A 27,596-nucleotide genomic window follows, 5' to 3' on the forward strand; every position below is an offset into this window, starting at 1 on the left:
GACTTTCTCATGGCCCCTTCTAGGTCTCCTAATTTCATTCTTGAGCTCCTTCTTGGCGCCCTTGTCATTTTCTAGAGCTCTAACAGTACCTAGCTCTTGAACCTTTGCTTGCTTGACGCTCAATCCCGCACGTTGGAAAGCACGCAAGGAGTCGGCCGGATTGAAATGCGGGGCCACTCGCCTCGAAGTCCGGTGTGGATGTCACTACACCACTGGCCAGTGGCATGCATTGTTACTGCCACATGATTGGCTGATGATGAGCAGTTGTACAGGACTACCTAATAAAGTGATCACTGACTGTAGGCTCCCACTTCAAACACACATTTCAGTTTTATTGCAATGCTGAAAACACTAGATCACAAAGTGTACTTTTATACTAAAGTCACCATATTCAGTGTATCTCACCTGCAAAGCCTTTCTTTGTAATGCAGCTGAAATTACACAGAGCTCTCCACCCCCACCCCGTCAACCTTCAGAAGCTTAAAGCAAGTATGAATCTCTGGTCAGGCTGCATGTGAGGTATTGCATTCATTTCTGTTGCCCTTTCAGGGCGGATGAGGAGGTTACGGAGTGGGTGCAGAGGAGGTTACTGTGATGCTGTCTGGACTGGAGGGGGAGGTTGTACAAACTGAAGAGATGGAGGCTGAGGGGAGATCTGTCAGAAGTTTACAAGATAATGAGAGGCATAGGTAACGTAGAGAGCCGATATCCTTCTCCCAGGGTTGAAGTTTCTAATACTACAGGGCACGCATTTAAGGTGAGAGGGAGAAAGTTCAAAGGAGATGTGCAGGCAGGTCGGGACATGAATGTTCAAAGTTCAAAATTCAAAGCAAATTTATTATCAAATACGTATATGTCACCACATATTACCTTGAGATTCATTTTCTTGCATGTATTAACAGAAAAATACAGAAATACATTAGAATTTATGAAAATCTCTTAATAACAAAAACTGACAAGCAACCGATGTGCACAAGAAGACAAATCATGTAAATAATAAAGAAAGTGTAGATAATGGAGGGACAAGGATGTTTGTAAGCAGAAGGGATTAGTTAGTTTGCTATTTAATTCCTAGTTTCATTAGTTCAGCACACTGTGGGCTAAAAAGTCTGTTTCTGTGCTGTATTCCATGGCTGTTCGAAGTATTCTTTGTGACCTTGATGATGAACAAGGCACCCACTTAGACGTTTAATAGGTCGTTTCACCAAATACATTCAGCAAATCACAAGCTTGCCTATAATCCACCATCCACTGTCTGACCTTCCGTGCGGAGACTGCATCATAACATCACGTACAAAGTCATTTCAGCATTTACTATGTTTCTGATCTGTCCTACTGTTTCAATACTGTTGTAGTGGAACAGCATTGTAAAGACTGATGAAGTAAGTTTAACATGGTGTAAGGTCGTGAGGCAAAGGCTGATGGTCAGATTGAAAAGGTGCTGAGCAGAATTAACATGGAAGCCTGCAGACGGTGAAGGTCAGGGCACTACTTTGAACCGCAGTGTTACACAGATGGCCTGAGACAGAACAAGTGCAGAACGGTAGGGTAGCAGTTAGTGTGATGATTTTTACATCACCAGCGTTATGGGTTCAATTCCCACCGCTGCCTGTAAGGAGTTTGTACGTTTCCCCCGTGACCGCGTGGTTTCCTCCCCGTGCTTTGGCTTCTTCCCACATTCCAAAGACGTAGGTGAATTGGTAACTCGGGTGTAATTGGGTGGCGTGAGCTTGTCAGCTAGAACTGCCTGTTACTGTGCTATGTTGTAAAAAAAGTGCATTAAATCTACCGAGAAGGTGGGAACAATGCACTCGAAATAAGTAAGTTAGGGGGCAGAACACAGTTACGAGATAGAGTGGACAAAGACAGGGCTGAAACATTCGAAGGACACACTACGGAAACAAGTGACATTTGTGTTGGAATATGTCTGATAATCAGTGTGGGGTTCCTGAGAAAGCAAACAGCATTTCAATCTGAACACCTAGTAATGGGACGAGTAGTTAATCAGCTTTAAGTGATCAGGGATAAGGTAACTCAGGAGACTGACTGTTAGCAGTGAAGATCAAAGAAAACAAGTGTAAAACAGGTGGAATTGGAGGGAAGGGGGGGAGAGATATAGAGTGAGGGAGACAAAGGGAGGAAAGGCAAGAAAGAGAGGGTGCAAAAGAATGGTAGGAAGAGTAAGAAAGAGAAAGAAAGAGAGAAAGGAGCAAGTGAAAGATAGTATGAGAAACAGAGTGAGAGGAAGCAAAAGCAAGTGAGAGAGAGCAGGGAGATGAAGCAAGAACAAGATATGGAGAAAGAATGAAAGAAAGAGCAGGGGAATCTCAGGGTTGTATACAGTGACTTGTATACACTTTGACAATAAATTTACCTTGACTTTGAACTGAAAAAGAGATAGGAGCAACAGAGATGGAAAGCAGGAGAAAGACAGTGAGAGACTGAAAGAAGAGAATCTGCAGCTAACAGGGGGCAGTGAGCTTGTGTCTCCCTCGGAAGATGCCCAGTCTCCGGGGATGTCCAGGCACAGACCATGACTGACTAATTGGGTGCATCACAATAAACCTGATGTGTTTACAACCAGAACTCTTGCATCTTCTTTACTGTAATCATAAACAGTTTGAGTTAATGTGAATTACAACTTGAAAGTAAAAGAAAATTCTGAATTGGGAAAGATCCTACAAGTATTTCACCTCAATGAATATTTCACAAGAATCAAACAGCCAGTCCAGCCATTTGAGCCTCTGTAACCCTTTCCTGCAAAATTATCCAATTAATCCAATTTGTAGCCCTGTAGCTTCACTTCCCTTCAAATATTTATCTGATTCTCTGACAACAGTTTATTTAACTTCACCTCCCTTCAGGCTGCACAGCAATTCACAATATGTTTAAAAATAAAGTTTTGTTGTATTGCCCCTATTTATCTTTCTGAGATTTCAGCCAGATTCAGCCAGGGAGGGTAAATACCTGCGCGGCATCAGTATAGAATCACATCGACACAGACAAGTAGTCAGGGTGTCCTTGGAACGAATATCGACAGTTTGTGCAGCCTCGCTAGGACACTCCCTGGGACACAGACTGAGGGGTCCCCTGACAGACCCATGTCGTAGCACTCAGAAGCTGCACGGAGCAGAGGAACTGCGATCCTTCCGCCCAGGATCAGTGGGAGGAGTGAAGGATGAAAAGACCAAGGTGATTGGCGAGAGAAACGAAAGGGAGATGAGGCAACACTTTTCAACAAAGGGCTGGGAATCCATCGCTGGGTTTAGTGATGGAAATGACATTAGTCAGTGATAATAAACCCGATTCCGATTCTGTTTTGCTGGTTTGTGTAGTTCTGCAGAATTGGATTCAGCTCATCACTGGAGAGAAATGAGACTCTGGTGGGTGGGGAAATGGAAAGATGGAAGCTGGAGTTGACACCCCTTCATCCTCAGTCCCAATTCAATGAGTTCATGGCTGATCTGCTATTGAAATGAGACTCTGGTGGGTGGGGAAATGGAAAGATGGAAGCTGGAGTTGACACCCCTTCAATCCTCTGTCCCAATTCAATCAGGTCGTGGCTCAGCTGCTATTTATTTATCTGCCTGGAGATACAGGCCCTCCGAGCCCAACAACCTGTGCCTCCCAGCAAGGCCCCTGTTGAACACTGGACTAGTCAGAGGACAATTTACAATGACCAAGTAGGTTTTTGGGCTGTGGAAGGAAACCAGAGAGCACTCAGAGGAAACCCATGAATGTACAAACTCCTTACAGATGGGGCCAGAATTGAACTCTGAACTCCGTCTCCCCGAGCTGTAACAGCATCACACTGACCGCTACGTTACTGTGGCGCCCCAGCGGTGCAGCTAGTACAGCAACCATCTCACATTTCCAGCAACTTGGCCCTGGCTTTACCGGAATGGTGCTCTCCACATGATCCCAACGACAAGCACATCAATAGGTTAACTGACCCTCCTGTCGGTGAATGGTGAAATTGTCATGTAGGGTGGGTGTTGATGGGATTACAGGGAGAATAAAAGCTAGCACTGATGCTAATGGCTCATTGACACCAGGATTCAATGAATTCCACAGATTCAGCATTCACCACCCTCTGGCTAAAGTGATTCCTCCTCAACTCTGTTCTAAAGGGACGTCCTTGTACACTGAGGCTGTGCCCCCAGGTCTTCCACCATTGTAAATATCCTCTCCATGTCCACACTACCCAGGCCTTTCAATATTCAGTAGATCTCCCAATCTAAGAATGTTTAGTTTAGCTAGAAATACAGCATTATAATTACCTAGATTTTTTTGTACTTTGACAAAAAGTCATTTTATATTTTAATATAATATATATATTTATTTAAAATGAATATTACATTATTTTAATAATTTTGATCATTATTATTAACAGTTAGTGGAGGATAATTACACATCAATTTGCTTGTATGATAATGAGACTTTTAGACAGATACCTAACCATGCAAATATGGAGGGATATGACTGGTCGTAAAGGTTTAGTTTAAACTGGTACTGTGTTCAGTACAGACATAGTGGGCTGAAGGGCCTGTTCCTGGAGTATACTGTTCAATGGGTCATTGACAGTGGGCTGCAGATCCTGTTTCAATGCTGCCTTACTATCTATGACTGTCCAAACAACACCCATTCAGTTTTGTTCATTTCCCCTAATAATGTCAGCAATCAAAAGCTTAACAGTCCCAGGTTTTGAGTTTTTCAATTGACTCACAGCACTTGAGGGAGTCTCAAACTCCCAATACCTTTTACACAGAGAAATGCATCTTGATATCTCTCCACAGGAGCCTGGCTCAAATTTTAAGCTGCCTTTTTAAAGGATTTCCCTCTCCAGAGGACATGATTTTTGCTAACTACCTCATTAATCATCAGAAAACCATCGAACCTTAGAACACTACAGCACAGTACAGGCCCTTCAGCCCTCCATGTTGTGCCAACCCATATAATCCCTAAAAAAAAGTACTAAACCCACACTACCCCATAACCCTCTATTTTTCTTTCATCCATGTGCCTGTCCAAGAGGCTCTTAATTATAACCTTTGCAAAACTTAATTATGAGGGTAACGCTCAGGATAGAGTTTTGCCTCGGTGGAGTGCTATTCTCATCAGAGTGAGGAGCACTGGTTCAGAGATCGGAGGAGCAGGGGGGGCAACCCAAACCTTCTTGTGACTGGGCTATGAAGGAATGGGTGGGCAAGTATCGACTGTCACAGTGTGGTCCAGAAACTGCTGAACAGCGGGCGGGAAAGCTCCACAATGCGCAGTTAAAACCTCCCAACGCATCACCGGCACCAGCCTGGCCACCATCAAGGACAGATATAGAGAAAGGGCCAGAAATATCATGAAGGATCCCATCTACAGAGTTTATCGACTGCCCACTCCCGTCAGGGAAGGGGTAATGCGGCACCCACGGTAGGACCACAAAACCCAAAAAAACAGTTTCTTCCCCCAAGCTGCCCAGCTGATCAACACCCCCGTCCGTAAACCCACCCACTACATCCCCTTATGTACGAACATTCTGTCTATGGATCTAAGCTAATCATATGCACATATGGCACACTCAAATCACTTGTACATTGGATTTTTTAGGATTGTTTTTATATTTATTTTATATTCATATTTACAGTGTTTTTATGCTTGTTGTGTTTATGCTGCATCGGATCTGGAGTAACAATCATTTCACTCTCCCTTACACTCCTGTACTGAAGAATGACGATAACCAAACGTGAATCTTGCAACCTCTCCGCAGTTGGGTCATGCAAACAATCTCAGTACCTCAGTACATGTGACAGAAATAAATATTACCAATTCAATACCAAATGTGTCTTCAGACTCTCTGCTTCTGAGCTGCTGTAATAGTTATAGGGAATTCCATTCAGATGGTTTGTGCAAAGTGCTTGAGTAAAGAAGCACATTGAGTTTTGAGCCTCTTGTGTTGTCTCAAGCACACACTCCCTGTAAATGACTCAGTGGGGTGTTAGTAATGCACAAGACACACTTACTCCAGAAGTTCAACAGAAGTACAGAATTCTAACAGCTTCTGGATGAAGACCAGTCCAATTTGGCACCAGTGTGGGCAAACTGTGTGCTCCCTCATTTCTGTGCTCTCAGTACATACTCACCAGAAGCTGAAGAAGGTCCACCCAAGTTTGCAGTGCTTAGTCTAATGGATAATTAAATTCCCTTTGTTGTTCTGAGCATTTCCAGTTTTGATGTTTAGCTTTCCTCTGTTGCCAGGGTGTCAATGGTCCTACCAAAATTCTTCAAATTAGACTTTGAAGTCTGAGATGACTTCAAGGCTAACCAGCTCCAGAAAGAAGAGTGTGTTAAAGTAGGAGCTGAAAGAGTATGTGAAGCCAGCAGAACCAAGAGTTTTATTGAAACAGTTTGGTCTTCAACCTCCAAGGTTCTTTGTTGGGGCGTTATTGAACAGGAGATTTACGCTGATCCATTTATTAGATAAAGTTACCAAGACCATGTCTAAGAAGGCAAGTTTGAGGATTCAAGGATGAAGAAGAGGACTGGATGGAGAGTATTGGGTGAGTTTCAAAGCTCAAGAGTTTGACTGTCAGTGATAAAGTAAATGGTTTAATTCAGGGCAGAATTCAAAGTGTTCTGTACTGGAAATGTTGTAGATTCAGAGGAGGTCACCGATAAAGGAAGGAGGCAGGGGACTTTGGTAAAAAATGGAGGAGTTTATACATCAAGGTGTTGCTTTAAGATAGAGTTAAGCTTTGTTTGTCACAGGTACAACAAAACATACAGCAAAATGCACCTTTTGCTTCAAGGATGAACAGAGTCCGAGGATGTGCTGGGGGCAGCTCACAATGCTTCTGGCTCCAGCATAGCATATCCACAACTTACTAACCCTTACTAACCCACTTAGAGGTGGAGACTGACATGGAGCTTGCTGACTGGCAGAGACCAGTTGGGCTGAATGGCCTGCATACTCCATGTGATCCCACTGTAGAGGGAAGGAAACTTAATGATAGTGATTAACCAAACAACAGTTTGTAGGACCCTTATGTCCACCATCAATGTGCTCACATTGTTATGGATGAGCCTCAGACCCCTGTCCCAGAGATGGTAGAGTCAACTTTCCAGTCCCTTTTTCCTCATCTGATTAATGTATTTCACCTTGGTAATACTTAATTTCATAGTCTAATAAAATATTTTGTTTCTTTATTTAAAGGGATCCTGAAACTGTAACTCAATTACAGTTAATTTCTGACAAGCTTATAGCTCCATTGCGTATATCATTGAAAAAAACCCTTGGGACTTCCTCTTGATTTGGCAGCGTTCCAGGGCAGTAATTCAATCGCCCGCTTCCAAGGCAAAGTAGCCCAGAAGTTTAAATCCTATTCAAGTCAACATTGAGGCCTTTAGGTGAATGTCAAAGTGAACAGGGCTGTAGGAGTTTGGTGTTTTTCAGACAGTGTATGGTTCTAGTCATACACAGAGGATGGATGTCACCATTCTGAGAAGATGCACAGGAAAGTTTTATAACCAAGCTGGTGCCTTGGATATAAGACCTTCCCACCCTCAATGGATTCTGTCTACACTTCTCACTGCCTCTGTAAAACAGCTAGCATAATCAAAGGCCCCCACCTACTCCCGACATCCTCTCTCCTCCCCTCTTCCATCGGGCAGATACAAAAGCCTGAAAGCACATCCCACCAGGCTCAAAGGCAGATCTATTCCACTGATATCGGACCATTGATCAGACCATTTGGATGACAAAATGGACTCTTGACCTCTCTGTCTACTCATTACGATCGTGCACTTTACCTGCACTGCACTCCTTTAGAAGTTTCTACACTGCTACACTTTCTGCAATGCTTTACATTTGATTCTGCACTTATACTGCCCTGGGATTCATTTTCTTTCAGTTTTGTGGGCCGAAGGGCTTGTATTGTGCTGTAGGTTTTCTGTGTTCTATGTTTTCTATTCACAGTAGAACAAAGGAATACTTTAGAATCAATGAAAAAGTACACACAAAGTCTGGTAACAACCAACGTGCAAAAGACAACAAACTGTGCAAATAGAACAAAAATAATAAGTAAGTAAGTAAATAAATAATGCAGAGAGCACGAGTTGCAGAGTCTTGAGTGAGGCCATAAGCAGTGTTCAGTTCAGCGCTGAGGTGAGTGAAGTTATCCCTGCAGAATTAGGAGTCTAATGGTTGAAGTGTAACAACTGTTCCTGAACCTGGTGGTGTGGGATCGAAGGCTCCTATATCTCCTTTGCAATGGTGGCAACGAGAAGGGAAATAGCCAGGATATTGAGTTAACTAATGTGACTACAATCAGAAATAAAAGTAAAGTTGCATTTACTTGTATATTGATTGGCAATACAGATTTACAGAACCGTAATGATTAACAGTAGACGGAAAACAATCTGCAGCAAGGTACAGAGATAATTCGTGCTTTTAATTTAAAGGCAGTTGTCAGCAGAACCTTTTAGTTGGTCGGAAGATTCAAGATTGTTGAGGGCCATTTCCTGCACATAAGTGTAAGGAGAATGAAGTAATTGTTACTCTGGATCTGATGCAACAAAAAATAGATAAAAGGTAAAAAAAACCACAATAAATCTAAATATATACAGTACTTTCAGAGAGGTTATATATATTTCATACTGGAGACTGAATGTATCCCATAAGGTGACTGATGGGAAATAATAAAGTAGTGGTAGTGTTAGTGGGTGGAGGTGTTGATCGGTCTTACTGCTTGGGCCATGGAACTGCTTTTGATTCCGGTGATCCTGGTATGGATGCTGTGTAGCCTCCTCCCTGATGGGAGAGGAGGGGCAGTGGCTCTGCTGGTAAAAAAAATCAAATCAAACCTTCAGAAAGATGACACATGACATAGGATCGGAAGATGTAGAATCCTTGCGGGTAGAAGTAAGAAACTGCAAGGGTAAAAAGATCCTGATGGGAGTTATATAAACAGGCCTCCAAACAGTAGCCAGGATGTGGGCTACAAATGACAAGAGATAGAAAAAGAAGGTCAAAAAGTCAATGTTACTTCAGTCATGGAGAATTTCAATTTGCAGATAGACTGGAAAAATCAAGTTGATGCTGGATCCCAAGAGGGAGGATTTGTGGAATGCCTCCAATATGGCTTTTTGGAGCAGCTTGGATCAGTATTACAGCAGAGTAATGGGAATTAGTGGCATGAGAGAGGTGCAGACCAAAGTTGATTGGAAAGGGACGGCAGAAGAGCAGCAATGGCTGGAGCTCCCAGGAGCAATTCAAAAGGTGCAGGATAGACAGACATAAAGAAGAGCAAGTATTCTAAAGGCAGGATAACACAACCATGTCTGACAAGAGAAGTCGAAAAGAGCAAAAATTAGAGGATTGGGAATTTTAAAAACAGCAACAGAAGGCAACTAAAACAAAAAGTGGGGCAGAAAAGATGAATTGTGAAGGCAAGTGAGCCAATGATATCGAAAATGATACCAAAAGTTGTTTCTGATTTACAAAGAGGTGAGAGTAGATACTGGATCACTGGAAAATGATGCCAGAAAGTTGGTAATGGGAGACAAGGAAATGATGGGCAAACTAAATAACTAGGTTGCATCAGTCTTCACTGTAGAGAACGCTAGTAATATGCTGGAGGCTCAAGAGTGTCGGGGGGCAGAAGTGAACACAGTTGCTATTACTAGGGAGAAGGTGCTTGGGAAACTAAAAGATCTGAAGTCACGATATGATGGACTACACCCTAGGGGTCCAAAAAGGTAACTGAAGAGATTGTGAAGGCATTAGTAATGATCATTCCAAGAATCAATAGATTCTGGCATGATTCCAGCAGAAGAAAGAGAATTATAGGCCAGTTAGCCTGACCTCAGTGGTTGGAAGTCAGCACGGTTTCCTTGTGGGAAAATCTTGCCTGATAAATCTGTTAGAATTCTTTGAATAAATAACAAGCAAAATAGACAAAGGAGAATTGGTGGATGTCATTTACTTAGATTTTCAGAAGGTCTTTGACAAGGTATCAGACATGAAGCTGCTAAACAAGGTAAGAGTGCATGGCAATACAGGAAAGATACCAGCATGGATAGAGCATTGGCTGATTGGCAGCATCAAAGAGTGGGAATAAAGGGAGGCTTTTCAGGGTTTTTTTAAACGCTGTATGTCAATGATTTGAATAATGGATAGACTATTTTCTAAATGAGGGGGAAAAAATTTCAAAAATCAGAGGTGCAAAGTGACTTGGGAGTCCTCAAAGGATTCCTTAAAGGTTAATTTGCAGGTTGAATCAGTGTGAGAAAGACAAAAGCAACATTAGCATTCAGTTTGAGGACTGGAATATAAAAGCAAGAATGTAATGCAGTATACAACTTGAAATTCATACTCTTCACAGACATGCACAAAACAAGAAACCCCAAACAATGAATGTTAGAAACATCTAACATCTAACATTGGGAGCCCCAAAGCTCCCTTTCCCCCTCCCTTCACACAAGCAACAGCAAAAGTCCCCCCTCCAAAAGAGTTCTTGATCCAGAGCCCATCACAGCTACAGTCCACAAGCCAGCACTTCAGTATGTCAGAGGGAGCGTAGAAACCAGCAATTCGCTGTTCCAGCGTTACAATCTTCCACGTTGCTTCTCCTAGCCTCCCCGCCTCGAGGACTGGCAGGCTCTCACTCTCCATCAGAAGAGAGAGAGAGACAGATCGCTCGACTACAGGGGCCTTCCTCTGACAGCAGCCAGCGATTAGCAAACAGACCGCCTGCTGTCTCAGAGTTCCAGCCTTGATGTTTCCGTTGCTGCCCAGCCCCAAGGCAGTTCTGCCTCCCTAGGTCCTGACATTGGAGAGGGTTCAGAGGAGGTTCACGAGAATGACTCTGGGAATAAGAGGGTTGCCATGTGAGCAGCCATTGAAGGCTCCGGGCCTGTACTCACTGAAATTATGAAGAAGGGGGATCTCATTGAAACCTATCAAATGTTGAAAGGCCGAGATAGAGTGAAAGTGAAGAAGATATTTCCTTTGGTCAGGGAGTCTAGGACCACAGGGCACAGCCTCAAAATAGAGGGATGTCTTTTTAGAGCAGAGATGAGGAGGAATTTGATTAGCCAGAAGGTGGTGAATCTGTGGAACTCCTTGTCACAGGTCACTGGGTGCATTTAAGGCAAAGGCTAATAGGTCCTTGATTAGTCAGGGCATGAAAGGTTACAGGGAGAAGGCAGGAGAATGGGGTTGAGGGGAACCTGGATCAACCGTGATGAAATGGTGCAGGAGACTCGATGGGCAGATTGGTCCAATTCCACTCCTATGTCTTCTGGTCTTAATGCCTAAGATGAGATCGCCCTGGCTGCTCTGAGAGATGTTCTGTCTCCAGACTTGATGGCAGCTTCCTGGGCTTTTAGTAGGAAGTGAGCCTCTTTGTGGACGTTGATCAATGATATCTAGAAATGTGCCATGTCTCACAGGAACAGATAGGTTCACTTTAATTATAAAAAAGCCAGCCCTAATGGCTAACTTGGCTTTAGTACAGAAATGATCCTTTGTGCCCGTGGACAGTTCAGCTCGGCTAATTAGTGGAACCTTGACCAGTTTGAAACTAGGTGGTGCCAATAATGAGGTAAGACCTGGGCCTTAGTGACAAACCAGACAGATATGGATGGTCTACCCTGGCAACCAGGGATGACAGGCCAATTAAAATATGCCCCGGTCAGTGCTAATTAGTGGGGAAAAAACTCATTTTTAAATTATATTAATTGACAGAACTAAGGGAAGTGAAGCAGCTAACAACATAGAAACATGTCATTCCTGTTCCTGGCAACTGATCAAGATTAGCAGGAAAATTTCTGAACTAAATAAGGAAGGCGTTCAACATGGGCATGTCTGAATGAGGGGATGCCAGCCCGTGAAGCTGCAGCTTGGGACCACTGCCTGCTTGGTGGCACAACCAGCATGCAATAGAAGAACTACAGCAAGTGATCTCACAACCAATTGTTACCAATGCACCAGAGGAAAAACACGCTGTCTCATTGCACAGCGGCTTGGTACAGCAAATACGGCAACTGCTCTGCTCAGAACCACACGGAAGTGCCGAGCTGCGGGTGCATCTCGGCACATACAGCTCCCTTCTGTGGACTCTGTCTGTGTTTCTCACCCTGGAAGAGCAGCCAGCATAATTAAAGAGCCCAGATATTCTCCCTTCTCCAACTGAGCAGAAGGTGAACAAGCCTGAAAACCACTTACCACCAGACTCAAGAGCAGCTTCTGTCCCACCAATAATACTACTGATCGGACCTCTTGTACAGTAAGATGGACTCCTGACCTCACAATCTACCTCATTATGATCTTGTACTTGTTTACCGGCACTGCAATTTCTCTCTAGCTTTTACACTTTATTCTACACAGTTATTGTTTTACCTCAGTGCACTGTCTGATGTGAACAAGACCAGTTTTTCCACTCTACCTCAGTACCAATTACAAAAAGGAACCAAATAACTCTACTGTTCTGCTGCAGATAATTGTGAGGGGTTGTGGACAACACATAGTTAAAGGCAGGATGAAGGAGGACCAGAGAACATGCCAATTCCCGATGACCTGGGGTCCAGATTATGAGAGCTAAAAGCAAGGTTGAAGTTGCACCCAGCCAGAAGGGCCAAAAAGCTGACCCATCCTGGCTCCTTTCTGAGATCCTCACTGCCATAGTTGTTAGTCTTGAGCCAATTCCATTCAGTCAAGAGGGTGCCAGGAAAAGCCGAAAGCAGTGGAGACAATGGGGGCCAGACAGCATCCCAGCTGTAGAACTGAGGACCTGCACTCCACAACAGAACAATGGACACAGTGAGGGACCAGACAACATCCCAGCTGTAGAACTGAGGACCTGCACTCCACAACAGAACAATGGACACAGTGAGGGACCAGACAGCATCCCAGCTGTAGAACTGAGGACCTGCACTCCACAACAGAACAGTGGAGACAGTGAGGGACCAGACAACATCCCAGCTGTAGAACTGAGGACCTGCACTCCACAACAGAACAATGGAAACAGTGAGGGACCAGACAGCATCCCAGCTGTAGAACTGAGGACCTGCACTCCACAACAGAACAATGGACACAGTGAGGGACCAGACAGCATCCCAGCTGTAGAACTGAGGACCTGCACTCCACAACAGAACATTGGAGACAGTGAGGGACCAGACAACATCCCAGCTGTAGAACTGAGGACCTGCACTCCACAACAGAACAATGGAAACAGTGAGGGATCAGACAGCATCCCAGCTGTAGAACTGAGGACCTGCACTCCACAACAGAACAGTGGACACAGTGAGGGATCAGACAGCATCCCAGCTGTAGAACTGAGGACCTGCACTCCACAACAGAACAGTGGACACAGTGAGGGATCAGACAGCATCCCAGCTGTAGAACTGAGGACCTGCACTCCACAACAGAACAATGGACACAGTGAGGGACCAGACAGCATCCCAGCTGTAGAACTGAGGACCTGCACTCCACAACAGAACAGTGGAGACAGTGAGGGACCAGACAACATCCCAGCTGTAGAACTGAGGACCTGCACTCCACAACAGAACAGTGGAGACAGTGAGGGACCAGACAGCATCCCAGCTGTAGAACTGAGGACCTGCACTCCACAACAGAACAGTGGAGACAGTGAGGGACCAGACAGCATCCCAGCTGTAGAACTGAGGACCTGCACTCTACAACAGAACAATGGACACAGTGAGGGATCAGACAGCATCCCAGCTGTAGAACTGAGGACCTGCACTCCACAACAGAACAATGGACACAGTGAGGGACCAGACAGCATCCCAGCTGTAGAACTGAGGACCTGCACTCCACAACAGAACAGTGGAGACAGTGAGGGACCAGACAGCATCCCAGCTGTAGAACTGAGGACCTGCACTCCACAACAGAACAGTGGAGACAGTGAGGGACCAGACAGCATCCCAGCTGTAGAACTGAGGACTGCACTCCACAACTAACTGCCCCTCTAGCTGCACTACGCCAGTACAGTAACAACACTGGCCCCTTCTCAACAATGTGACAAAATTATCCGTATCTATCATGTACATAAAAAGCAGAACAAAGACAATCAGACTTGTTGAAACTTCGAATCATACAGTGAAATGCACCATTTATGTCAAAGATGAGCACAGTCCGAGGACTTCCGAGAGGGCAGCCCGCAAAAGTCGCTAACGTAGCATGCCCAGCATTCACTAACCCTATTGCTAACCATTCGTCATTGGGGGAAACTGCAGCACCTGGAGAAGACACACACGGTCACGCGATGAACGTACAAACTCCTTACGGACAACGGCGGGAAATAAACCTCGATCTTCACATTGCCGGCACTGTAAAGCGTTATGTTAACTACTACACTACCTTAAATACTGAACTGATAGTTCCTGTGCCTATGTTACATTCCTCTGGATTGACATCACTAGTAAACATCTTTCGAGTGCGACATCTGTCTATTTTTATGCTTCATGCACTGATTTCATCAAAATATGGCACTCAGTTCATAATTATCCATTTCTTATAGTCTGAATAAGACTTCACTGAACGTAACTCAAACTTCCTTTGACAGCTTCAAGCATTTAGTTGACATTTTAAAACTCTTTATTTGACAGATAAGCTTAAAAAATACCAGAAGATTAAGATACCAGCTGTCCTTTTGGATATTGTAACCACCATTTCGAGATAATTTAAGGAAGATGGATGGTTTATTAAAACTGTTCTGAGACAAAACTAACATAGTAACATGGGAGGGGAAAGAGAGATCCTGAGTCGTGCATCTTTGAAGCTGCAGTGATTTAAAATGAGATTGTTTTCAAAAGCAACAAGGCACAAAACAGTGCATCTCTCCCCAAGCAGAGGCTGATTGGGGATTTGAAACCAACCTCGACCTGGGAACAAGAAAGTCAAATTATCCGGCTTTCTAACACTTGGCCTCAGGGGTAAGGCACCTTCAGTCGACACAAGGCTTGGTCAGAGAATCATTCCCAAGTACCCCGGTGACCTTGCAGTGCCACCTGATCCTGAGTGTGGTTAGATGAAAGATTAGCTTTACTTGTCACACGTACATCGAAACACGTGCCCTTTGTGTCACAACCAGCACAGTCCGAGCATGTGCGGGGGAGAATGCAAGTGTCGCCAGGCTTCCAGCACCAACGTAGCACGTCCACAGGTCACCGACCACAACCCATCCATGTCCGGAATGTGGGAGGAAACCAGGGAGAAGAGATAAACTCCTTACAGACAGCAGTCAAGATTCAAGTTCATGTGTCACGTGTATGTTGAAGTGAAATGAGTTATTTGTGTTAACTTATGTATAGACTCTCCTGTGAGTCATACAGTCAATCTATGTACATAAACCGTCTTATGTATTTATAATTGTTCTGTGTTTTCATTGTGCTCCTTGTTGTGCTATAGAGAATCTGGAATTATTTCATTCCCCTTTACATTTATGTACTGGAAATGACATTAACTAATCTTGAATCTAACAACTTGCACACCTGAGGGTGTGCTGGGGGCAGCCCACAAGTGTAGCCACACATTTCAGTGCCAACCTAGCATAGCCACAACGCTCAGCAGAACAACACAGAACAAATCCCGTTCCTCACTCCCACCCACGCCCGTACACAGCCCTCTGTCCCCGGTTGCTGGTGCTGTAAGGCGTTATGCAAACTGCCACACTACAATGCAGGAGAAAAGCTTCGTCACTCCCTGGCGTCACACTCCCAGCACGCTCCACAGACTCTCCTCTTGCCGCACTGCTGTATTTTGTGAGCATTGAGGGGCCTAATTCCAGTACAGAGATGATTTAATCTCTCCAAATTGTCAACAGGTCCGTAAGCAGAGAGCAGATCACATCGGATTTGTTTCACTGTAAACCTTGTGGCTGACACTCCTTTACCACACACAAACCACAGGGCAAAGCTACCTGCCCCCCCCCCCCCCCCCATCAAACCTAAAGATCTCAGGTCGATCCAATATGCCATTGATCACTCACACAAGCAAGTAATGGTTTGGCTGTTCTTTTCAGCAGATGCCCCACAGAGAACATATGAGCTAGATGGTGTCCCGACCAAGGAAATTGTTATTCTATGAATCTGCATCATTTATACTGGTTCACTCTCCATAGCTGCTGCCTGACCTGCTGGGTATATGCAGCATTTTCTGATCTTTCGACCTACTCGATATGTTTTCACTGTCCTCTCTTTCTTCCAGGAATCTCAATCTCCTCTGAACTGTGAAATGGAACTGCAGGTGCTGAAAATCTGAAACAAAATCAGGACCTGCAGGAAACACTCAGCAGGTCAGGCAGCACCAGTGGAGGGAGAATCGGGATTAACATTTCCCGTCAAAAGCCCTGAAGGATTTTTAAGTTTTAGAGAGGTTGCAGAAATGGTGGATAAGGAATAGAGTGTGTGGGGATAAGATGTAGAGGTAATCTGACTGAATACAATTAGACACGTGCGGTCACCGGGAAAACACATGAATTCTACACTGACAGCACTGGAGGCCAGGATCGAACCTGCAGTTGTGAGGCAGCAGCTCTACTTGCTGTGTCACTCTGCTGCCTGTTGTGCCCATTTCTGGAGGAGTATGCATGGGAGAATCAATTCTCATCACTTCTGCTTCTCGTCTCACTTAAAGAGCAAGTGTGGTGTGAGGGTTTCCATATCAGTGGCTGTGTGAAAAGGTGAGGTGTCACGAGGGTGATTCCTCTCCAGACAATAGGGACAGTCACTCCACTAACTGGGTGTGGATGTGTATGATCTGGGGTGGGGAAGGAGGGAGGGAGAGAGGGATGCTGGTAGAGTGGGAGAGAGAGAGAAAGAGAGGAGAGATATAGAAAGAGAGAGAGAGAGGGAGAGAGAGCGTGAGGGGGAGAGAGAGAACAAGAGATGGAACATAGCATGGAGGCAATTTCTCAAATCGCTACAGGGATCCTGGGAATTGTAACTATTAAATGTTCATTGCTGCAAGATACTTGGAAAATAAATCAGGACAAAGGAAAACAAAAACTGCCTGGCCTAGTCTGGTTTGAACAAGGGGAGGGTAACCCTCCATGTGTTCCTCCATTGCTTCGCCATGGTAACAACATTAATCACTTTGCTGCTTCTTACAACTCCCAGAATGCTCTTGGGGCTGTCGGTTGTATTTTCCCTCAGCACTTTGTCCTTCAGAAAACAATTAAAAAGAAATGCCTTTGTCCCCATGGTTACTCGGCCATTCCACCTCTCCTGTGAAGTGAGTGTTTTGTGAAATCTGGCATCTGTCGTGTGATGCTGTGAGGAAATGCTGTAGGGAGGAGTGAAGGGAGGGATCAGGCTGTAACTGACCATCCCTTGGAAAGCTAAGCAGAGCAAATCAGAATCAGGTTCATCATCACCGACATACATCATGAAATCTGTTGTTCTGTGCCAGCAGTACAGGGCAAGGTATGAAATTACATACAAGTTAAAATAAAAATGAAAAACTGTATATATATGTATATATATATAAAAATTGTGCAAAAAAGCATGGTAGTGTCCATGGGTTCATGGACCATTCAGAAATCTAAGGATGCTAATGTGTCCTGGTCTGGCCATGCAGATGCTAAGGACATCAAATCGACAAATGCTCCAGTCTAAGGGAGTTTGCCACGTCCCCACTGACCGTCATGACTTTTTACAGGTGGACCACAGAAAGCATCCTATCCAGACGCACCACAGCGTGGTGTGGCAACGACCCTGTCCATGACGATAAGAAACTGCAGAGAGTTCTGTACACACCTCAGTCCATCACAAAAACCTCCACAGACTCTGTTTACCAATCCAGAAACCCAACCACCTAGAACATTCTCTCTCCACACCACGCCCATCAAAGGCCAGAGAGCATGTACCACCAGGCCAAGGACAGCTCCTATCCCATTGTTACATTCCTCTTGTTGAACAGATCTCTTCTGTGATAAAGATGAATTCTTGACCCCTCAATCTAACTCATCATACCCTAAGCCGTTTATTTGTGAACCTACCCAGCTCTTTCTTTGCACCTAAAACACTGTTTTCTGTATTCTGATTTCCTTTATACTACATCTATGTATTGATGTGTGGAATGCCCTTTCCAGATGGTACACATACAAACATGTTTTTACTGTAAACCCGTACATGTTACAGTACCAAACCAATAACTTATTGTTAACATCAGATTCGATCTTGTGCTGGTTCCATCTTCCCTTGGCCTCACCCAGTAACTGAACTTCAGACAAGCGAAAGGCAACTTCCCAAAACCTACCTTTCCCCCTCCAGTGGGCCTCGGAGGCAAACCCAATGTGACCTCCGTATTTGCGGTTAAATTCGGCCATCAGTGCTTTGTAAGGATTCCGGATAAGGAGGATTGCGGCGTCGAATGATTCGATTTCCTTCCTGCCGCTCTCGTGTGTCTTTATACAAATCAGCCGCCCACTTTTCCAGTGGTCCCGCTCTCCCTTGAAACCTGAGGGAGCATAAAGGAGAGAACAGGCATCACCATCAGCAGCTGATCCTGGCGGGCTCTGGGCAGCTCTGGCTTGAAATGAAGTCACCCTCTGGACAAAGGAAACAAGGACAGTGACTTCTTTTCTCCTCATCTGCCCATTACCTTCTCCTTCACTTTCTCCCACGGTCCACTGTCCTCTCCTACAAGATTCCATCTCCTTCAACCCTTTACCTCTTCTACCTTTTGCCTTCCAGCTTCTCACATTGTGTGGAAAGGCTCCCTAGGCCACAAGGTCAGAACTCATCATGACCTAAAGATTAAAGATGAACTGTGTTTGTCACAGATACATGAACCGAAATGCATCATTTGTATCAAAACAAATCAGTGGGGGGCAGCCCACAAGTGTCACCATGCTTCCAGGGCCAACACAGCCTGTCCACAGCAGGAAACCAGAGCACCTGGAGGGAAGCCACGAGTCATGAGGAGGGAATCGAGCCCCGATCAGTGATCAGTGCACTGTAACACGATAGTTCTAACAACTACACTACTGAGCCACTCTTAGTATTACAGTCAGGGAGGGAATCGAATCCCGATCAGTGATCAGTGTACTGTAACACTACACTGCTGATCCACTCTTAGTATTACAGGCAATGGAGGGAATCGACCCCCGATCAGTGATCAGTGCACTGTAACACTATAGTTCTAACCACTACACTACTGATCCACTCTCAGTATTACAGTCAGGGAGGGAATCGAGCCCCGATCAGTGATCGGTGTACTGTAACACCATAGTTCTAACCACTACACTACTGATCCACTCTTAGTATTACAGTCAGGGAGGGAATCGAGTCCCAATCAGTGATCAGTGTACTGTAACACTATAGTTCTAACCACTACACTACTGATCCACTCTTAGTATTACAGTCAGGGAGGGAATCGAGCCCCGATCAGTGATGGGTGGTGTTGTAAAGTAATTGCACTAACCACTCTGCCACCGTACTCTTTCCCCCTATCAGTTCCTGGTTTACCCTGGCTCACTGAACCACAGGGAGCCCTGTTGGCCAATCTTTGTACCTGAGCTCAGACTGTGAGACTGCCTGAAAATAGAGTCATTACACCTTGATTTCCCATTCGCATTCCAACATGTCAGTCCACGGCCTTCTCTGCTGCCACAAAGAGGCCACGTTCAGGTTGGAAGAGCATATTCTGTATGGGTAGCTTCCATCCCGATGCTTGGGTATCGATTCCTCCAACATCCAGTAATTTCTCCTCCTTCCCCTTCCCTTTTCCATTCCTCTTTCTGGTTACCCTCTCACCCCTCCTTTTTTCCTCACCTGCCCATCACCTCCCTCTGGTTATCTCCTCCTTCCCTTTCTCCCATGGTCCATCGTCCTCTGTTATCAAATTCCTTCTTCTTCAGCCCTTTACCCCTCCAACCTCTCACATCCCAGCTTCTCACTTCATCCCTCCCTCCCCTACTCTCACCTGGACTCACCTCTTATCTGCCAGCTTCTACTCCTTTGTACAGTGAACAGATAGTCTCAGTCACATTACACAGGAGCCACGGAATAAATCTATTGCCCCTGCTCAACATACAGTGATAGGATCTTCTGTATCCACTGAGGGAGACGTCTCAGCCCCAAGGAACATGCACGTCTAGGCACTGCCCTGGCAATTGAATCGACATTGTTAAATTCAATGGTCTAGCTAAATGCACAATCTTTAGATTTGGAGGCAAGAGATAAACTGCCAGCATCTATAAGTATTAAGGCAATGCTATGATTTTTTAGTTTCATATGAGATATTAAGCCGTGGTCAAAACACAAGAGATTCTGCAGATACTGGAAATCCAGGCAACGCACACAAAATGCTGGAAGAATTCAACAGGTCAGGCAGCATCTATGGATGGGAATGAACATCTGATGTTTTGGGCTGAGACCCTTCATCAGGAATCACGATAAAGGGTTTCATCCCAAAACATTGACTGCTTATTCCTTTCCATAAATTCTGCCTGACCTGCTGAGTTCATCTGGAATTTTGTGTGTGTTAAACTATAGTTTAACGTCCATGTTCAGGTGGACGGACTAGAGACCTGTGGCTCTGTTTAATGAATGACAAGAAAGATCCCTTGGTCTTTCCATACCTTGAATAAAGAGCTGGGAAATACACTTACTGGCCATTTTATTACTTACATCTGAATCTTGCTTCAAATCTTGAAGCGAATTGGCTATAGCATTCACTGGCCATTTTAGTAGGCTTTGGAAGTATTTAGTAAAGTGGCTACCAAGTCTGTTAAGGTACTGCACAAATATTTCAACTTTCATTTCAGCAGTCTAGATTTGGTTACAATACACTGAAAGCAGATGACTGATGGGAAATCTCTTTTGATGTGCCGTTTACAGGATTAAAGAAATTATAATAAACTGCTACTCATTTTGTATGCAAATTCTCTTTGTGCATTCCAGTGGTTCTCTGACTTTCAAATAGTCATCTCAAAATACAGAAAACTTACATAATGTGTATCTGCTATTGTGAAAGCAAGTTGACCCATTCGCAATCTTATTACAATGAAGTCTTGGGACTTCCCCCCATGTACGAGACTCAGCTCGCATTGCTCTGTATCCTTGTGAGGCCCCTGTCGGTAACTTTTGTCCACTATCCTACACTTGCGTTGTTGCCGGGATCTGAGGGCCTGAGCTACAGCAGGTTAACATAATGGTTACACAACGTTTACAATGCCAGACGGAAGATCTGGGTTCACTTCCTGCCACTGTCTGGAAGGAGTTTGAAGGTTCTCCCCGTTGTGCGGGTTTCCTCTGGTGCTCTAGTTGCCTCCCACAGACAGAAGACATTCCTTTAGTGTTAGTGAGTTGTTGACATGCTATGTTGGTGCTGGAAGCCTGTCAACCCTTGTGGGCTGCCCAACACAATCCTTTTTCACTCTATGTTTTGATGTAATTGACAAATAAAACAAACCTTTTAATCTTAAATCATGTTTTTCTCCATAGGGAGAGGTTGGGCAGGCTAGGATTTCCTTGTAACGTAGGAGACTGAGGGGTGACTTTATCAAGGTGTACAAAACCACGTGGAGCATTGATAGAGTGAATGTACAATCTCTTGCCCGGAGTTGGGGAATCAAAAACTAGAGAGTAGCTTTAATATGTGAGAGAAAAGATTTAAAAGGGACCTGAACGGCAGTTTCCTGGGCAAAAATGCCTTGTTAATGTAACTCCCTGGGTCGCCTCAGGCTCGCTCAGCTCGTTCTTGTCTAGGGGGAGCAGCCTTCGGCCCCGCCAGACTGGGTAATCAGCTGGTGTGGATGCTGTGTGATGTCCCCGCCTCGTCCAAAACCAGACAGTACACCATATGCGATTAAATGAGTACAATTTATAAAGGTTACTATAACTAAGTGATTAATAACGATACAGTATATATGAAGAGAAAATTAAAGAAAAGGCGCCAAACTTATCAAAGTCCAAACCACTTCGTGCACAACCGCTGGAGCTCAATTACTGAAGTCTTCTGGCCACCATTCGATCCCCTCCGAACTCCTCGACTCTCCAAACAGCTCAGGACCCTCCGAGTGGTCAATCAAACACATCTAGCTTCATCCCCTCCCCCCCCTCCTCGGAGAATCTCCCGGCCTCGGACCCCCCTTTGGGGTCCGATCCTCGCCCAGCTTAGAGCATTGCATCCTCTCTCTCGACCCCCTCGCGCCAATCTGCCCAAAAGCCCGTCGACAAAAGCTTACAGACTCAGAAGAAAGAACATTAATCCCCATTTGGTTTACAAAGGAATACCATTCTCGTTATCAGTAAATTAGCATTCCTGCTAGTTAACAAAAGGAAACCCTTTCCCAACAGTAACAAAGAAAAAAAGAAACCCCCTTTACATTAATGAGAGAGGTAAGAGAACGATGACCAGACTGGTTCAAGCTGACGGGAAGGTGACAGTAACGTAAATAACCACGTGTTATAACAGAAGAATATCTCTGAATGCACAACCTGTCAAATCTTGGAGAAGGTAGGCTACAGCAGAAGACCACCCTGGATGAGACTCCAGTGTGAATGGTTTTGGAGTGTCAGTGAACACCACCCATAGACACATACTGAAACTGTACGGTACACTTACATAGAACCTATCACAATGCTCCAACATCTACAACCAATGAAGCATTTCTAAAGTGCATTCCTGGCTGAGTCATAGAAAACAAAGACTCATTGCAGGAGTACAAGATCTTTTAGAGTTAGGAAGCCAAACGTGAGCAGAACTTTACACATTTTTAATCTGCAGATGCTTTTGCTAACATCAAGAACTTGACCGCTGGCCTCGGAAAGGTCAGGTTGCTCATTAATCCTACAGATCAGGTTTGAACCGCCCTTCCACACTCTGCTCCACTGAGGGAAATTTATGCAAAGATTTCTCCCTGATCCTGAAACGTATTGAAAACAAAACTCCAAAGAATCTGACTAGGTCATGATATCCATTACTGAATGCCAGCCAGTTAATGAGGAATCCAGCGTCACATTGTCTCCTTTGATCAGTCTGTGTTTACCCCAAGTAACTTCAACCTCAGTTCTAACCAGAGTGGATAACTTCACTCACCTCAACACTCAACTGATTCCACAACCCACAGACTCACTTTCAAGGACTCCACAAGTCATGTTCTCAATATTATTAGGCTGCAATTTATTATTAATTTTTGGTTCCTTTGCACATTGATTATTTGTCAGACTTTGTGTGTAGTTTTTTACTGAAGCTATTGAATTTCTTATTCTACTGTGATTGCCCACAAGAAAATGAATCTCACGGTAGTATGGGGTGATACTTACAAACTTGATGATAAACGGTTCAAGGTAAATTTATTATCAGAGTACAATCATGTCACCACACACAACCCTGAGATTCTTTTTCTGCGGGCATACTTAGCAAATCTATTTATACAACAGTAACTGTAAACTAAACAAACTGTGCAAATGCAGATATAAATAAATGGCAATAAATAATGAGCTTGAAATTACAAGTTAAGAGCCCTTAAATGAGTGTAGTTATCCCCTTTTTATCAGGAACCCGATGGTTGAGGGGTAGTAACTGTTCTTGAACCAGGTGCTACGAGTCCTGGGGCACTTGTACCTTCTACCTGAGAAACGAGCATGGCCTGGGTGGTGCGGATCTCTCCTGTTGGATGCTGCTTTTCTACGGCAATGCTTCGTGTAGACGTGCTCAGTGGTTGGGAAGGTTTCACCCATGATGAACTGGGCCGAATTCACTAACTTCTGTAGGATTTTCTGCTCAAAGGCATTGGCGATCCATACCAGGCCGAAATGCAGCCAGTCAGCACACTTTCCACCATATATCTACAGAAGTTTGCCAAGATTTTCGATAACATGCCGATCCTCTGCAGACTCCTGAGGAAGTAGAGGCACCGTTGTGCTTTCTTCGCTTCTTCTTACTTTGACCTTGAACTTTGAACCTGATTAATAAAACTGTAATTATTGGCTGAAGATGCTTTAAGGTTGATGTCAATCCCACTAACCAATTTTCATGTTTGTTTTTCAGTTTCTTCACTCCCAGGTTCTGGACAACAATGACAATGCCGGTGTTTCTCCGCCCTTAGTTGCTCTGAACTAGGGTCAGTAAGGTATGGACGTGCTTTGCTGGTGCCGGAAGCACGGTAACACTTGCGGGCTGTCCCCAGCGCATCACCTTCTGTCTTGGTCATCGACGCAAACGATGCTTTGTCACCGTATGTTTCGATGTTTTGTGGCAAATGAAGCTGATCTGTAATCTGTAACATAGAACATGGCGCAGTATAGCACTGGATCAGGACCTCTGACCAGAGTGAATGATAGATTCTCTTCCCCAAAGGACACTTGTAAACCATCTGGTAGTTTCACGATCAAGGCTTAGGAGGGGCCCAGCAAGTGTATTCTGGCTTTTCAGAACAATCCCGCCTGTTCTGCCCCTCCCACTTGTTTACAATGAGCTGCTAACCGGTACATCTCTGGACTGTGAGAGGAAACCGGAGTACCCGGATGAAATCCACACATTCCACAGGGAGGAAATACAAACTCCCTGGGGTGGACGCCGGCGTTGCTGCCAACTGCGACACCCCGAGCTGTAATGGCACCATGTTAACTACTACACTATCGTGGCTAAACTTTATGACTTGCATTCTACTGCTGCTGGAAAAAACTGAATTTTGCAACATATGTCAAGATGAGACAACCCACCTGGGTATCTTCCAACCTGATGGTATGAATATTGATTTCTCCTTCTGGTGAACAAAATTCACCCCCACCCCTCTTCCTCTATTCCCCACTCAGACCTTTTTCTTCTCCTCAGCAACCCCGGGTCCCCTCCTCTTTCCCTTTCCCCCATGGTCCACTCTCCTCTCCCATCGGATTCCTTCTTCTCCAGCCCTTGGCCTTTTCCACCCACCTGGCTTCACCTCTCACCTTCCAGCTAGCCTCCTTCCCTCCCCCCACATTTTAATTCAGGCATCTTCCCCCCCCCCCTCAGTCCTGAAGAAGGGTCTCGGCCCGACATGTCGACTGTCTACTCGTTTCCATCGACGCTGCCTGGCCTGTTGGATTCCTCCAGCACGTCGTTTGTCTCGCCAGAGAGAGACGGCACGACGGGTGATGCTGAGCCTTCAGTGCTGACAGAGCTCCCCCTGTGACTGCGTGGGTTTCCCTCGGAGCTCCAGTTTCATCCAGCACGTGGATCAATTGGTCACTCTGTCCTGTGCAAGAGGGATGTGAACGTGGGGACAAGGGTTACAGGGAACGATATTGCTGGCATCATTCAGTGGGCCAAATGGTCTCCCTTCTGTGACTTATGGAAACACAGAAATGCAATATAACCTGTGGGCTTAATATTCACAAGGAATCTCCCTGTTTGGTTCCTATTGTCAGTGTCCTGGACAGCTACAATCCATCAACTCCTTCCCCAAAGACCAGCTTACTGATATTCCTCCATCATGAAATGCACAATTTATCAATGCTTCCTGTGACATCAATCATCATTTGGGGTACATCTTTGATTTACGATGCTATTTTTTGTTATTGTAAATCACTCATCACTGCATCCGAATATACAGGACCCGAACTCCTGTGATCTAAATCACATTCCCCACTCTCCGAATACACAGTACACAAACTCCTGTGATGTAAATCACTCATCACTGTCTCCGAATACACAGGACCAAAACTCCTGTGATGTAAATCACATTCCCCACTCTCCAAATACACAGGACCAAAACTTCTGTGATGTAAATCACATTCTCCACTCCCCAAATACACAGTACACAAACTCCTGTGATGTAAATCACATTGCCTACTCTCTGAATACACAGGACCAAAACTCCTGTGATGTAAATCACATTCTCCACTCTCCGAATACACAGTACACAAACTCCTGTGATGTAAATCACATTCTCCACTCTCCGAATACACAGGAGCAAAACTCCTGTGATGTAAATCACATTCTCCACTCTCCGACTACACAGTACACAAACTCCTGTGATGTAAATCACATTCCCCACTCTCCAAATACACAGGACCAAAACTCCTGTGATGTAAATCACATTCCCCACTCTCCAAATACACAGGGCCAAAACTCCTGTGATGTAAATCACATTCCCCACTCTCCGAATACACAGTACACAAACTCTCGTGATGTAAATCACATTCCCCACTCTCCGAATACACAGTACACAAACTCCTGTGATGTAAATCACATTCCCCACTCTCCGTATACACGGGACCAAAACTCCTGTGATGTAAATCACATTCTCCACTCTCCGAATACACAGTACACAAAATCCTGTGATGTAAATCACATTCCCCACTCTCCAAATACACAGGACCAAAACTCCCGTGATGTAAATCACATTCCCCACTCTCCGAGTACACAGGACCAAAACTCCTGTGATGTAAATCACAATCCCCACTCTCCAAATACACAGGACCAAAACTCCTGTGATGTAAAGCACATTCCCCACTCTCCGAATACACAGGACCAAAACTCCTGTGATGTAAACACATTCCCCACTCTCCAAATACACAGGACCAAAACTCCAGTGATGTAAATCACATTCCCCACTCTCTGAATACACAGTACACAAACTCTCGTGATGTAAATCATATTCCCCACTCTCTGAATACACAGTACACAAAATCCTGTGACATAAATCACATTCCCCACTCTCCAAATACACAGGACCAAAACTCCTGTGATGTAAATCACATTCTCCACTCTCCGAATACACAGTACACAAACTCCTGTGACGTAAATCACATTCCCCACTCTCCAAATACACAGGACCAAAACTCCTGTGATGTAAATCACATTCCCCACTCTCCAAATACACAGGACCAAAACTCCTGTGATGTAAATCACATTCTCCACTTTCCGAATACACAGTACACAAACTCCTGTGACGTAAATCACATTCCCCACTCTCCAAATACACAGGACCAAAACTCCTGTGATGTAAACACATTCCCCACTCTCCAAATACACAGGACCAAAACTCCTGTGATGTAAATCACATTCCCCACTCTCCAAATACACAGGACCAAAACTCCTGTGATGTAAATCACATTCTCCACTCTCCAAATACACAGTACACAAACTCCTGTGACGTAAATCACATTCCCCACTCTCCAAATACACAGGACCAAAACTCCTGTGATGTAAATCACATTCCCCACTCTCCATATACACGGGACCAAAACTCATGGGATGTAAGTCACATTCCCCACTCACCGAATACACAGTACACAAACTCCTGTGATGTAAATCACATTCTCCACTCTCTGTATACACAGGACCAAAAGTCCTGGTATGTAAATCACATTCTCCACTCTCCGAATACACAGTACACAAAATCCTGTGACGTAAATCACAATCCCCACTCTCCAAATACACAGGACCAAAACTCCCGTGATGTAAATCACATTCTCCACTCTCCGAATACACAGTACACAAAATCCTGTGACGTAAATCACATTCCCCGCTCTCCAAATACACAGGACCAGAACTCCTGTGATGTAAATCACATTCCCCACTCTCCGAATACACAGGACCAAAACTCCTGCAATGTAAATCACATTGCCCACTCTCCGAATACACAGTA

General features: G+C 44.7%; 1 protein-coding gene across 1 annotated transcript in view; it reads right to left on the reverse strand.

The window, feature by feature from the left end:
- The window catches only part of LOC132401195 (sialate:O-sulfotransferase 2-like), a 470,540-nt gene that overhangs the window by 17,956 nt on the left and 424,988 nt on the right, over positions 1 to 27,596 (reverse strand). The window contains exon 9 of the mRNA XM_059983174.1: positions 18,272 to 18,472. Coding sequence (XP_059839157.1) covers positions 18,272 to 18,472 — 201 coding nt within the window. The remainder of the gene's footprint in view (positions 1 to 18,271; positions 18,473 to 27,596) is intronic.

This window comes from Hypanus sabinus, chromosome 10, assembly GCF_030144855.1.
Source record: "Hypanus sabinus isolate sHypSab1 chromosome 10, sHypSab1.hap1, whole genome shotgun sequence".
Classification (NCBI taxonomy): domain Eukaryota; kingdom Metazoa; phylum Chordata; class Chondrichthyes; order Myliobatiformes; family Dasyatidae; genus Hypanus; species Hypanus sabinus.